This window comes from Mizuhopecten yessoensis, unplaced genomic scaffold (assembly GCF_002113885.1).
Source record: "Mizuhopecten yessoensis strain PY_sf001 unplaced genomic scaffold, ASM211388v2 scaffold2091, whole genome shotgun sequence".
Lineage (NCBI taxonomy): Eukaryota > Metazoa > Mollusca > Bivalvia > Pectinida > Pectinidae > Mizuhopecten > Mizuhopecten yessoensis.
Window position 1 is genome coordinate 1552560 of NW_018404373.1, and position 15035 is coordinate 1567594.

Here is a 15035-nt window from a genome sequence, read left to right on the forward strand (position 1 = left end):
GGCACGATCGTTTAGAAGCTTTGCAATACTTTAAACTCTTTCAAACGCGCATCAGCTCGAGATTAGGTCCTGTTTACAAAATGGCGACTGGAAGTAGCAAGGCGGATTAAATTGGAATTTAAATTGCGTTTATTTCGGCAAGTAAGCATTGTTCACAAAGCCCATGTGGTCTGTTCATCTAATTTAGTCAAGATGTACTCAGAACAGTCGTTGTTTAGTCGCTAGGGTCATTTACAAAATAATTAGGATTATTATATAAACTTATTGTAATTATTCAGCTTTTTTACAAAACATGCACGAATATATACAATTAGATTTAATTTTTAAAGATATTGAATCGGGTCTGAAACACCAAGGACCAATCCAGCCTCTCTACATCAGTTATATTCAAAAGCAGTAAGAGTGATGCAAGAAAGAAATAACAGGAGCATCGGGCATATTCTATATGCTCTCCTGGTTTTCAATTTTTGCATGTATCAGATTCAAATCAGCCCGGCACATGCTAAACAAAGTGTTTATATGGACGAGCACGTCCTTATTTATGTGATCAACAAAAGTTAAATCCTATTTGAGAACATGGCATAGTAATTTGAATTTTGAGACAAGTAACTTTCCCATAATGGAAAGTTGATGGACGGACGAACCGACTGACAAACAATGTTAGCTAACTTCGCCTTTGCAACACGACGTTAATTCCAATGTGCTTTAATTAACACAGTGGACTGTGTTAATTAAAGCACTCTTATCCTCTGTTCTTGGAACGTCCTGATGGTTTTGAATGGTGAGCTGGGAGGGAAGGGGTTTTGTATAGGGGTTCCGGTTGGGTTGAGGGAGATAGATGGAAAACCCCATAAAACATTTGTAAATATAATTGAGTCTGGAGGAATTTGTAAATATAATTAAGTCTGGAGGAATTTTAGCCGGTTGTATGAGGAAGTATTGCTTGCCAACAAAACCTGTGTCAAAAATAGAAAACTGAACCCAGAAATAAATGCGGCACATTGCACAGACACCTTCTTTTTCGATCTCCTTGTCTCGACGCTAATTAACTGGTATCATACATCACAGACATGGTTTATAAATGTGTTGACCATGTCACTAAGTATCTTTTGACTTGGATGTAATTGTTTACTTTCACTTCCTGTAGTTATGTCCCAATAATTAAGGTATATCACTTTATTTTTTAAATATCTGAATTCATGCTGCCATATTCGTTCAAAACTGACTCTTTTAAAATCCACCTGTAGATAGATTTGGCTTTCTAAATGCGATTGTGGACCCTTTATAACAACGGTGACATTGGGAGCTCTAGACAGGAGACGCTCGACCGCTTTCCTCACATCCCGAATTCTCTCTTCCACTATGTGGATGGGAATGGCGAGCATGTGGGACCACAAATGGATGACGACTATTGGTCTATTGTCACGGAGCACCTTCAGACGATCCAGGATCACGGACGTAGGAACAAGCACTTCATTGCGATAAGGATATGCTGCAAAATATGGCACACCATGAGGTCTCCACATGGCGGATATCGATTGGGAAATGTTGTGACCGAACACCAAATCTGGTTTGTTATCAAAGGGGTTTCCAGAAGTGATTTTCAGCTTTAGAAACCTCGTGAAAAACTCTAAATATGACCTTACATTGGAATCTCCTATAAGCACGAGATGGCGATGCGCGAGACACTTGGAATACTGTTTTCGGGTCATCTTGTATCGGTTTCTGCAGCCGATATTCACCCATGTGTAGTTATAGTAGAAGCCAGATGTTCCAAAGTCCCAGGTTTGTTCTCGAGGACGTTTATCGCACGGAGTTTCGCTTGTCCTCATCGACGTTCTGTCTGAAATGTAAGGCAAATCCTAATTTATCTGATATTCATTATTCAAATAAGATACTAAGATCTTTTATATACTCAGTATTAACCTGATTTACATACGGAGAACATGACAACATCGCATCAAATGTCATCTTCTGGTGACCTTTAAATTCTTGGCCATATATCAATCACTATGACGTTCTTCTTTTTGGATTTTGAAAATACCTGAACATGTGCACATCCGGTTATTGAAGGGAATGTTACCAGACCATTACTTCTGATAGGGTGGGATCAGTAACTACACTATACATTATATTAAAATATGCCCTTCCCATTTTCCATTTACTCTATGGAAAGTCAGCCTGCAGTCACTGCACAGTAACTGCAGTCTGTATTATCTGGTCACAGGACCATGGTTTCTGTGACGTCAGTGTTAGTAACCACTCCCACCGATACGATAGCCGCCATTTTGTTGAGGTCGTTTGGTTCATACAAGTCGCATTTTGACGGCAATTCTTTCTTTTGTATTAGAATAATCTGCACATAAAATTTGAGAATTTAACTGCATTTAACAGTTGTCGCCTGGTTACATTTTTTAATGGCGACTGTTTTTTGGAAAGTTTTCGGTCCGATAATGGCCGTCAGCGGCTGTTCCAAGAACTGGACCATTGAGGTCTTACGGCAGCAGGAAATATAAATTAATCTCATCCGACTAATTGATAAAAGAAATGTTGTATGAGGAAATGTAAATATAACGATTGAACGTCTGTCAGATTGTAGTTTCAGCCAATATGAATGCAATCTGGGTGACAGATAAAAAGTCATGACGTCCGTTCAGATGTCATTCTATTTATCTGTCACCCAGATTGAATTCACATTGGCTTTAACTGCAATTTGACAGACGTTCAATCCTTAGATAACTGTTTCCGATCGGGGATATATTTGTGATGAACTATGACGTCATAATGGAAGATGACGTCACAAAGCTTTGTTACCTGACGTCATAATTTGAAGATTGTCCAATGCAATAGCGTTCAGGGTGTTATCCACTAGCTGATAACCAAAGCCGTTACCAATTTGTAGTATGTTTATCCAGTCGGGAGTTGGGATACCTATAAAGATTGTGGGAGAAGACAAAGATTGCGAACTCCTTGCATGTTCGTCCAGTGCTTCAGGGGTGTGGACACCAATGACAGCGATGGGAGATACATCCTCAGACAAGTCCATTTAAAACTTAGTTTCCCTTTTATGGCTGATTGACAGGATTTGCGTTTGACGTGAATATTGCAACGTTTTAAAAAATATCATTTTAGAACTGACCGTCAAAGGATTGTAAAATCTTAATTTCAATTTGTTAGAATATATTCTACGAATCTCATGTATTACCTCCTTTCACTGTGATGAAAGTCTTCTTCGGGAATACTTTGTGTTGGTGGGCTCTGAAAATATAAATCAAACATATAACATTTTATACCAGTTAAATGACGTTTGGCTTTCGTACCCGCCCATTATACGGTCAATGCCATATAAGCCTCGATAATTCATCTTATTTTTACTGCAAAAGAGGCAGAATTACAGGACGGCAGAGTCTTTGTACAGAAGTTGGGCCAGTATGTACATACGAACTTGCAAGATTTTTGAGCAGACGGTTAATAGTGATTCCTAATGTTATTCCTTTGTTCCAAATTATGTTCATAAAAACATTTTCCCTGTTATTAGAAGTCACAATGATAATGGAATTCATACTCGATATCCTAACCCAATTACTAACAGAACAACGAACTCGTCGATGTCCTATTATTTTTCAGTTTCAGCGATTCTTCGTATTCTTTCGAATACCTCGTTTATTGCGATAAATATGTGTCCATTATCTTAGGTTTGGGTTAGGAAATTATATCACCAGAATAGTTGGAAAGAATTACAAAAAGGTCAACATATCTTTTACATTTGAAAATATCAACCAAGTATATTTATTGTATAATATTTTACATATATCCACTAGGGTGAGGCATTATTCATTTCCTTGAATGTCCGATTATCTTCCTCGTTTTAGAACTGGGTTTGCAGGTTTAACATAATGCCTTCATGAACACCAATCGGATATATCCAATCCATGAAGCCTACCTTTGCTTCATGTTTAAGGACTCGAGCAATATGGCTGCAACCAATTTGCGTTCATGCATGCATGAATATTTTTAATCCGTTTTATACGTTTTAAGTGATCTCAATATTTATATTTTCAGTATTTAAGCGGCTCATCTTATGAGGAAACGATATCATCCCATCTCGTATTTTTGTGGGGTTTTTTTGCCTTCTATGGTCTCACTCAGGTACTCGAGGAGTGAGGAGAAGCGCTAAATTAAAACTGATCAAAGAACGCGCAATTTCTATACAGGGTCCTGCAGCGGAAATGTTAATTGTCCCGTGCCGCTAACCTACTCTCTTTTTTCTTATCAACAGGATAAATCCGGCATACTTATTTGTCTTACATAGCGAAAGTTATTAAGTTTCCGGGAAGTGAAACTTGTCGAAGATATAAAACAAAAAGGAATTTAACTTAATTTTCTGCCGTACCGTAAAGAATTCTATATTTTACATTACATTTAGCATGCGCAGACACGTACGATATAATGGCTAAATCCATGTTAAAGTCAGAAACGGCGAGAAAAATGTAAATTTGGAAGCCAAACAACAGCGTAATAAAGCGAAAGTGTACCTCAATGAAGCCATAGACCAATGGAATGCGCTTAAGGCATCTTCGCTAGACAAGTGTTCGCTTCGATACACTCCACTTACCCTTGGCGGATATAGCCAAGTTTTCATAATTCCCTCCACTGCCACCTAGCGGATATACCGAGTTATCGCTCTTCTCCCAAAAATCTTTAACCAAACAGAATGCCCGGTCCTCTATATACTTCATCTCTATGCAGGTAGCTACTCGGCCGATATATTTAAAACGTGTACGTTCCGTCTACGTCTGAAGCTAGAATGACACAATAACAACCACCCGTGTCCTACCCCACACACATGCTCCAACCTCATTGGTCAATACCAAATCGCACGAATTACTCGCCCTAACATACGATCCTTACGTACCTATAGGACAAATATTACGTGCTATTCTCCGAAACGCGCGCAAATTTAATAGCATACACACGGCGTTTTGACATAAGCTCGTGTTTGTCGAGGCGGAGTATAAATGGCAGAGGGTTTGTCCACCACTAAGTGTTGCGAGGGTTTTACTTGACATGTGAGAATGGAATCGGCTAAGAGTTACACTCAGCACGTTTATTGTGTAAACATTACCTCTGACCCAGTCGAAGATATAGTCACTTTGTGTAGGATACTTCTCTCGTGACATATTGTGAATTCGCGTATGCATGAAAATGACGTAAACATGGCCTCAAACATGCTTCTGGTGGGATATGTAGCCGTCGGGAAAAGGCTTCGTTCGCTTATCCATGACATAAATACAAGTCATTGAAATTTTAAATCTTTTCAAAACAATATACTTCCAGCGTTTATGGAATTTTATGACTGCAATTTTAACCTTTTCCCCCTACAGGTTGCGGCACGGTAGCTCTAAAATGAATGTTTGTTGGTTTTATACTCACAGTAATGCATGTGTTACGCTTGGTGACAGCGTGAAGTTTGAGGCTGTTACAGACAATGTCCAGTGTTTGCAGGTAAATTCCGCCGGCTTTGGCTTCACACAATACCAAGGCATGTTGTAGGCCATTTCTGTCAGATTGCAAAGAGAATCGAAACCCTTTATCACTTTAATCGGTCCACATGGCGTTCTTATATTTGTATTATTTCTAGTAAATATTCCTAAAATATGTCGCATGGTACCATATTCATTAGCTGCATTTACTACTATCTCGTGGAGCTGGCGTGGTATGGACAGGTATACGACCAGTTGTGACTCTCCTCGCCATGGCAACAAAACTTTTCCGGTGTACGTTCCGTCCCCATTGTCGGTTACATTCCCGTTCACGTTGGCGCCTAGTTTTGCTTCCTTTAACAATAGTCTCAGCATATCACCGCCACTCCTAATTCTTGTTCCGGTGGAATCGTACAGGGTTATTGTTACTATCAACACTTCGCCAACTTTGTAAGTTTGTCTACGGTCGATAAAACTTATCCTTGAGTATGTGCTATTTGGAAGAGTTCTTGTATTCAGTATCGCATCACGTTTCTGAGCTGCCATTTTTCTAAAAAGATACGTAGAAGGTACCGCAGCAGTACGCTGTATCTGGATATTATCCGACAGAGGTAGAAATCTGAAACATAGTTAAGTAAATAGTTACAACAAAAAATGTATTAAGAACATAAAATAATTGCTAACTGAACGATGTTATTCGGTACAATGATTTAATATTCAATAAATTGTCTCTTTTATTTTGTCCGAATTTCCCGATATCAGTGTCCGAATTTCCCCAAATAGTATTTTTACTCCATGGGGAAATCCGGACAACATTTACCAAGGAATATCTATTGTTTATAAAATAGTAACATTTTTTTCATGTTTTATATATGTCAATTTTGTTTATTATAGTGTCATATATCACAATTACATCGTACAAGTATATAGTTACACAGTATAGTTACATAGCAGGGATCAATCATCTTAAGGTAAACATATATAGACATAATATTATAATTTTGTTAGGAATAGTTATAATACGTAATATACAAATAAACTTAAACAAGGTTCCAATCCAGAGAGCAGGTGATTGGGACAGCCCCTACCTAACAAGCTCTCTGGATTTTGTACTCACATATCATTATATACCATAATACCACGTTATTACATGGTGGGGAATCCGAGCACGTTATTACATGGTGGAGAATCCGAGCACGTTATTACATGGTGGAGAATCCGAGCACGTTACAATTGTATTACATGGTGGAGACACTAAATGTCGGCGTTAGTTTACTGGTATTCACAGCCAAGCGAGGGAGCTATTTTAACGACTTTTCCCTGACTTGTTTTATACTTCGTCTTCGACATTCCTGAAGCTGACGACAGAGTTCCTCCACTACCACGTGTCTGTCAGTTGTCCAAGTGATACACATATGCCTCCCGGCGTCGACGAAAGAAGACATAAAGCAGATGAGATGCTTTAGGCCTATATGCCTCTGCATTGGACCGTTCTACTTCGTTGGTGACAATGTAGTCCTACACTTGGCTACGGTTGAAACAGAAATGGCGGGAGTCACGCGGCCATAACTTTCTAGCTGGTTGCCTGGTGGATGGTGAGCTTGCATTTGGTAGGCCAAACATGGATCAGAGGCTGATGACATCTCCGCCCTGACCGTGCTCCGTCCGTATGTCGTCAACCATCGGAGGTGGCAGTCAGAGAAAGTGGGATGGTGGCAGGCAGCCACCTAAAACGTTACACATATAATACTGATTGCAGAGTCCGTGAGGCATGTCCGCAATATAGGTGTCCTGGGGGTAGTTTGGTGTGTGTCCATTCTGCAGATGTAGTACCGGTATCTGACTGTGACCAGATCCAGTGATCACGTCTCGACCTGCGTTTATCAACTTTTTATTGCATAAAAAAAGTTTGGATTTTGACCATTCTTTTCATGTGGGAAAAATTAAATTGACAACTGTATCGTTAAAGGAAACTATCACAGTCCTATTTTGTTATTTCAAAATGTTTTTGAGTTCAGTCATTACAAGATAGAAATGTTGAGATGTGCATACCCAGTTTAATGAGGCTAATTTTGAAAAATAGTTATTTTAATTAAGAACTGCTGATATCTGAAAAAAAAAATCTGCTTGCCTGCTTCAGTTTTTGTTAAGTACGTCATTGTCTCTATGTGATGTAATTTTGTGATTCATTGTGTTGTATAATATCAAAAAATTTGTTAATAGTGTAATCAGAGCGTGAATTTCGCTTCTTTTACATTTTTTTTTTTATTTATTATATGAAATATTTTGTGTTTTTATGTATTTTGAAACTGAGGATGACTTTCATATGAGGCTATGTGGTTTTTTTTGTTTTAATATTTGATGTTTCACTGAAAACCTCAGAGGATAAAGTATCAAATGTGGTGTAACTGATTTTCAGCGATAGCTGAAGTTTTGCAGATTTTATTCAGAACTTTGATTAACAGTTTTAAATTTTATGTGCTCTAGATCTATCCACTTGATTGTCCAGTACTATTTTGAAATGGTTTTCATTGTTAGAAGTCCATGATGTATATATATATATAAATAATAGATTACATTTGTTTCACAGTGATATTGCACATTCAAACATTTCACAGTTTGACTCCTTACATTGGAATTTGTTATCCAGAACTTTGGTACATGTAGGTAACTGTATATTTCAAATAATTTCATCACTACATGGGACATTTTAAATTCATCTTAAAAACATGATTGCAATGAAGTATTTGATGTACCTTTTATCTAGCCCACGATTTATTGATGTTTATTACAAACCTCCAGCCATGTCCTTATAAACTATACATGTTATATTGCACAACATAAGTCTTATCCAAATCCTATGAATGCTTTCTCAGACAAGAATTCCACGGGAGTGGATGTGTCGCCTACTCAGCGCTTTTAGTAAGAAAGGTGTTTTGGCTGGAGTTATCGCGTAAACAGATATACCAAAACGCAGAAAGTTGAAACTCGACAGAAAAACTCGTAATATGTGTTGAACATTATTGCTTTTTCTTGTCGTATTTTCGTGTCGTCATTTCCGTATTGCGTATCGGGCATTCCATTATCGTAGTGTAAATTATCGTAACAAAGGGTAAACAATAGTACACGTGCGTGACGATGATATGTTAACACCCGATAACGAGACTTACTTGGAAATAAAGCGTATGATACAAAGACATAAATTAACTCACGGGAAGACATTGACATACGATAAGACGACTTCAGGAAGGTCGTTTATGAGGCGCATCGAATGCAGACTGATTTCACGTGCTAACACTAGTTCACAAGCTCGGGGTTGCTACGATTTTTGTTGTCGAGCGAGTTACGCTCTGTAAGGTAAATCATTTCACAAATGCTATATACAATAAATCTGTGAAAATAGTGTTTTATAAAATATCAACATCCCTATAAAATGCTACCATGCGATAGCCTATGGTTACATATGTACCTGACATGTAAATATTCCAGGCGTAAGCGGGCTATGGAATGATGTCCAAAGTGTACATGACTGAGAGTAATTCTGATCTATAAAAGAACAGTAAATTGACAGTTTTAATATCATAAATTTAATTATTTCTGTCGTTTTTGGTAAATTAAGAAAACAACTGTCATTGTTTAAATTCTATCCCTCTACTAAAATATCCGGGGGGTTTTCAAGGTAGACAACTCTTATCAGGATCAAAATGATTGTAAAATGTAAAATAAACGAATTATTAAGACTTTGTGTATATTTGGTTCAATTTATCACTTTTTGTATTAAACTATGTGTCCTGTTTGCTTTTAGCTTGTATATAACTACTTTTATCCATACAATTTCAATAAAAAAACTTTGTGTAATGTGTTTAAGATATTTTATGATAAATACAATATGTGTAAGGTTGATAAGCAATGTTTCTTTTCATTGTTTTATTGTTGTAACAGTTTTGAACAATGCCACACACTCAAAAAATGTGAAATTGATAAATTTGACAAAAAATCATTTTTTCGGTATTTTTTACAAAACACTCTCCAGTTTATCGGAATGCTTAGATTGTCATAAAATCATCTCTACATAGTGACATAACCATTATGTGAAACTTTAATTGAATTATGCTGGTTAATTGCAAAAGGGTGGAGCCTCCTTAAACTGATATTGGTCACAGCACACATAAAGATGTATGTTCATGTGTGCTGTGACCCATATCATTGTAGCATATGTGTTACATGTTTATAACATATGTATATTTCAGACATTAGTGTAACGAACCCCTGTGCCCTAATTGATCATAAGCCTCAAATACGTATACACAGACTTCTTAATTAACTGGTTATTTTTATTCATACTTAAAATATAATTACATGTACATAAAGAGAAGAGAAGACAATCTAAAAAACTTATTAGAATCTGTACAACTAGAAGCTGCAAGGATTATCACAGGTCTAAGGAAACGTACATCACACCAAACTCTATATAAAGAACTAGGTTGGGAATCCCTGTCTGATCGAAGGATGAACCATAAGCTAATTCAGATGTATAAAATAACTAACAATGTATCACCCACATACCTCCATGACATAATTGATCCTCTTACACATAACCCAGAAATGATAGGTATACTCTAAGAAATGTAAGAATGTTTAACCCACCACTATGTCGTACAGAATCCTATGCTAAAAGCTTCTTCCCAGTAATGTGCAACAAGTTCAATGGACTTGAAAATGATATAGTACATTCCCCTACTCTTAATAAATTTAAGGCCAAGGTGTATAATAAAATATGTTGTAATAATGATATCTCGGATGTATTTAAAAATTGTGAAAGCAGAAAGGATAACATAATCCTATGTCAACTGAGAAATGAGGCGAGTAACCTGAACTATGATCTATTCAAAGATCACTTGAAAGAGTCTCCATCTTGTCTGTGTGGTGATGCTTATGAAACTGCTACACATTATCTTTCACAATGTCCAATGTATACTAATGAGAGACAAACTTTAATAAATGAGATTTTTGAAGTGTGTCCGGTTAATCTTGATACTAAAACACTTCTTAATGGAAGCACTGTGTTAAACAATACTGAAAATAAATCTATACTTGATAGTGTTCTTAAATATATATACAACACAAGAAGACTTGTTTAATTAATCAAAACAATCTATAAATTTTGCTATATATAGTCATAACTGATAAAATACTGTCCTTAAACCATTATGTGATTCTACTGATTGTTATATATACATTGATGTTTAAAGATATTATACACCTAAGGGATTAAGCTTTGTGTGCTGTTTTTACTGATAAAGTAAAACATAAATATGCTAAGTTTGAATGCTTAGTGTTCTGTGGTTTAATCTGGATTCTTCTCGAGTGGATGATATGTGAACGGTAGAGGCCGTTAGAGACTTTTTGTCTGAAACTCATGGGATGAAAGATTTACACATAGAACACTGGCAATACATCTTACACATATACTACATTTTCAAAATCTTCTAGCTGAATTGCCTCATTTTATTTTTTCATATTTTGATGTTGTTGTATCCCTTACTTTTTATCACTCCTACCAATGATATATATATTGATACTAAATGGATCTATACTTCTAACTACTTCATGCAACAGCAGCAGGGTATGAACAGGGGGCACTAATGACTTGCAAAACAAAAAAACAAAAAAACAATTGTAGCAATTTCTCTGTTTAATATATCATTAGGGCATTGCTTTCCTATTAGTAATTAATTATGATTGACTTTTTAATATGAGCATTGTATAGCTAAAAATATCAATTAAATATTTATATGTAATTGAAACATACATGGAATTATCTCCCCTATACCATCTGCTATATATATATATATATGTGTCTATGCTACTTATTATGTATGATTTGCATCAATATTTTCTTACAAACCATTTCATTCATCTTTGTCTTTGTCATGTCAACCTAAGGAGAGAACTTATATAGGCCTAGCCTGCTGTTCAATCCTATTGTTTAATCAATAAAATATGATGAAATGAAAGAGAAGGCTTACATAGGCTGTGCCTGTTGCCCAATCCATTTGACAATACAACATTTTTGTCAATAAAATATTTTAAAATGAAATATTATTAAGACTCCTGGTTGGAGCTGAAAGATGTCTCTCCAATGGTGTCAGGCGAAGCCACACTGTATTCATGATAGAGTTAAACAAGGTTTATGTGCGAGTGTGCCCGAACTGTTTGGGGAGGCCAGAAGACATATATATGGAGTCTAGGCCTATTGTAATTGATTTTTTAGGGGAAGTTACACACCGTTTTCCCTCTGAATCCGGCAACTGAAGATAATATAAAGTATCATACTCAAATAGGAAAAAAGACTTACCTGGCTAGTACAAAGAATACTGTACACGAAGTTACAATCAGTAAACACCAGAACCTTCTTTTCTTTGCCACAGAAGTCATTATTTCTGTTGGGAAACTATTACATCGCCAACATCAGTTCTCTAGTCGTGATAAAATAGGGTCGATACAAACAGGCTGGCTTGTTCGTTCTCCTTTCCATGCATCGATTTGTAAAGATCATGCATATTTGTACAATACCAGTGTTTTTGGAAACCAGGATTTTTTGTTTTCACTGCTCACGTTTCCAAACGTCTGCGATCTGTCCAACAGCCACTCCATCTGCCCTAAATGGAAACGGTTATCTCTTAAATATCGTCATTGTACAGCGGCATATATGTGTATCTTAGGCCGGGGGCGACCTACTAAAACAAGAGGCCCAGATGGCCTGTATTGCTCACCTGGAAATGTTCGCAAAATTGAAGTTGAAATGGTCAGATGTTGCTGGAAGTGTACATGTATTACATGATTACTCAGGGGTTATATTTATATGCAATTAGACAAAATCCTGTCATTTCTACAGGAAAAGGAGAATTTTGAAGAATTTGCTATGTTTCCTCTATTAGAACCCGCCCTCTGCCCCCTTGGTCAAAATACCTTCATCCCAATTGAAGAAGAAGGATATTAAAGCTATTCCTCTATATCACTTATGTGGCCCCACTTCTCTGCCCCAAGGGGGGTCAGCCCAACGGTTTATACAAAATTGGTTTCGCTTCAACCAAGGGTGCTTCATCGAAATTTTGACAAAATGCTGTCATTCCTACAGAAGAAGAATAATTTTGAAGAACTTGCTATGTTTCTCCTATTGGGCCCCGCCCCTCTGTCCCCATGAGGGCCACACCCACTGTTTATACAAATTTAGCCCCATTGGCTAAAGAATGCTCCAGACCAAATTGGGATGAAATTCCTTAATATTTACGGTAGAAGAAGGATTTTAAAGGTTTAATCTCTATTTCCCCTATTGGGCCCCGCCCCTCTGTCCCCAGGAGGGCCACACCCACTGTTTATACAAATTTAGTCCCATTGGCTAAAGAATGCTCCAGACCAAATTTAGTCAAAATCTACTTGGCCGTTCAGGACAAGTGGCGTTTTAAAGGAAAAGTTGACGGACGGACGACGTACGCTGCGGTATGGCATATAAGCTCACCATTGTCCTTCGGACCAGGTGAGCTAAAATAAACTGGATGATCAGCAATGGACTGATAAACACAGCTTTATTTGCAAACGGAGCAATTAACAACGGCGAGAAAATCGGCAGAGCTCCGGCGAGAAAGCACTTGAAAAATCAAAATTGACCGTAGCGTTTCCGATAAAGTACCGGCGTTCCCGTTGTGATACCGTTGTTCTGCCGATGTAAGAGCAGGAGTGCTACCGAATACCATTTTTCTGTCACCTCAGTGTTATCGAGGCGCCGCCGATGTTACACTATCTATCTACTGAGACGCCGCCGGTGTTCTAACGATGTGTCACCGTTGATCGGAGATATAGCGGAGTGATAAAGTTGCGCTGCCGATGTTACGGTAGTACATCCTTAGTACATCGGCGGATCATCAGTATTACTTCGTTGGTATTCGGTAGTACGACGGTATCACATCGGTACCAGTATGGTACACATTGAGGCCACCGGAGAGCCGCCGATCCATTGCGGGGCGTTACCGGTGCTCTACCGACATTAACGTTAACGAAGCCATACCGGAGTACTGCCGATTTACTGTCGTTGTAGTCCCGTTGCTCGCTCCGGCAGCGCTACAGCGGAAATTTTTGAGCATGTTCAAAACATTCTACCGTCGACTGCCGTTGCTACGGCTTGTTCTTGTTTCCCCCACTTTTTAAAATAGCATGGGGGGGGAGAATGTTGTTAGAAGGATTATAGTCTGTTTCTAAGTAGTATGGGCAGTATTTACCTGTGTTTTTACCTGTGTTTACCTGTGTTTTTACCTGTGGTTAACCCTTCTATCTAAGGTGGTGTTTTATCATATTTAATTTAATAATACATTATATAAGGGTTTTTTCAGATTTGTAATGACAAATGTTTCGCCGATGTCCTGACGACGTACTAGAGCTCTTAGCGACGTGATACCGTTGTGCTGCCTTTCTACTACCGATCCACGAAAATCGCCAAATGTGTGCTCCGGTATAGCTCCGGCGACCCAAATCGGCTAGGTGTGACAGGCCCTTTACCGGTCCCTAACAACATTTCACTGTATTCAATATGTATGTACGAGATTGCAAATTAAGAACGCCAGTAAATACGTTCAAATATTTCACATGCATGACATTTAACTGGTAGTCTATATGGACCTGTATACAATATATACTTACAAATCTGAAGTCAATTGTAAACTCCTTGATTAGGGTTCTTTGGTAGTTATGAAGCCTACAAATACAATAGAAATGCTTTTACGTCTACGTAATAGACAATTGTAGGTTTTAATGTATATCATTCTTTAAATGATTCCAAATAAAGAAGTTAGATGGTGGGTTTTTTGTTATTGTTGTCAGGATTGATTTTATTTTTCAAGCCTTTTTTGACATTTGCATTACATTAACATTACATATACATACAATATCTCACACAAACAATTATAACTACTCATGTTTCAGCAAAACGCTCATCATCTTCACCATTGTCAACATCCTCATTATCATCATCATCTGATCATCATCATCATCATCATCATCATCATCTCATCATTATTATCATCATCCTTGTCATGATAATAAAAACAACATCAGAATGACATCATTATCATCAGGGCACTCAATTATCATCATCATTCCTGTCATCATAACACAGATCATCACCATCATCGTCATCAACACCACAAGATAATGATATCATCACCATTATCATCAAATAACAATATTAGAACGACATCATCCTTTTCATTATCACCATAACCACAATAGAATGACTTCACAGTTATCATCATCATACAATGATATCATAATGATAATCGGTCATCATTACGTCAATCATCATCATACAATGACATCATAATGATAATCGGTCATCATCATGTCAATCATCCTCATACAATGATATCATAATACTTATCGGTCATCATCATGTCAATCATCATACAATGATATCATAATGATAATCGGTCATCATCACGTCAATCATCATACAATGATATCATAATGATAATCGGTCATCATCACGTCAATCATCAT

The 15035-nt window shown here is 37.3% G+C and overlaps 1 protein-coding gene across 2 annotated transcripts in view; it reads right to left on the reverse strand.

Annotated features, from left to right (window-relative positions):
• Positions 1 to 273: 273 nt before the first annotated feature.
• The window catches only part of LOC110445176 (NXPE family member 4-like), a 30111-nt gene continuing 15349 nt past the window's right edge, over positions 274 to 15035 (reverse strand). The window contains exons 2-6 of one of the 2 annotated variants that reach the window (XM_021489646.1): positions 14181 to 14235; positions 11842 to 12145; positions 5434 to 6102; positions 3206 to 3258; positions 274 to 1843 (exon numbers count right to left, since the gene is read on the reverse strand). In XM_021489646.1, the coding sequence (XP_021345321.1) occupies positions 1056 to 1843; positions 3206 to 3258; positions 5434 to 6102; positions 11842 to 11921 (1590 nt within the window). In that variant the 5' untranslated portion in view covers positions 11922 to 12145; positions 14181 to 14235 and the 3' untranslated portion in view covers positions 274 to 1055. The remainder of the gene's footprint in view (positions 1844 to 3205; positions 3259 to 5433; positions 6103 to 11841; positions 12146 to 14180; positions 14236 to 15035) is intronic. The other variant, XM_021489647.1, reaches the window with a different exon arrangement.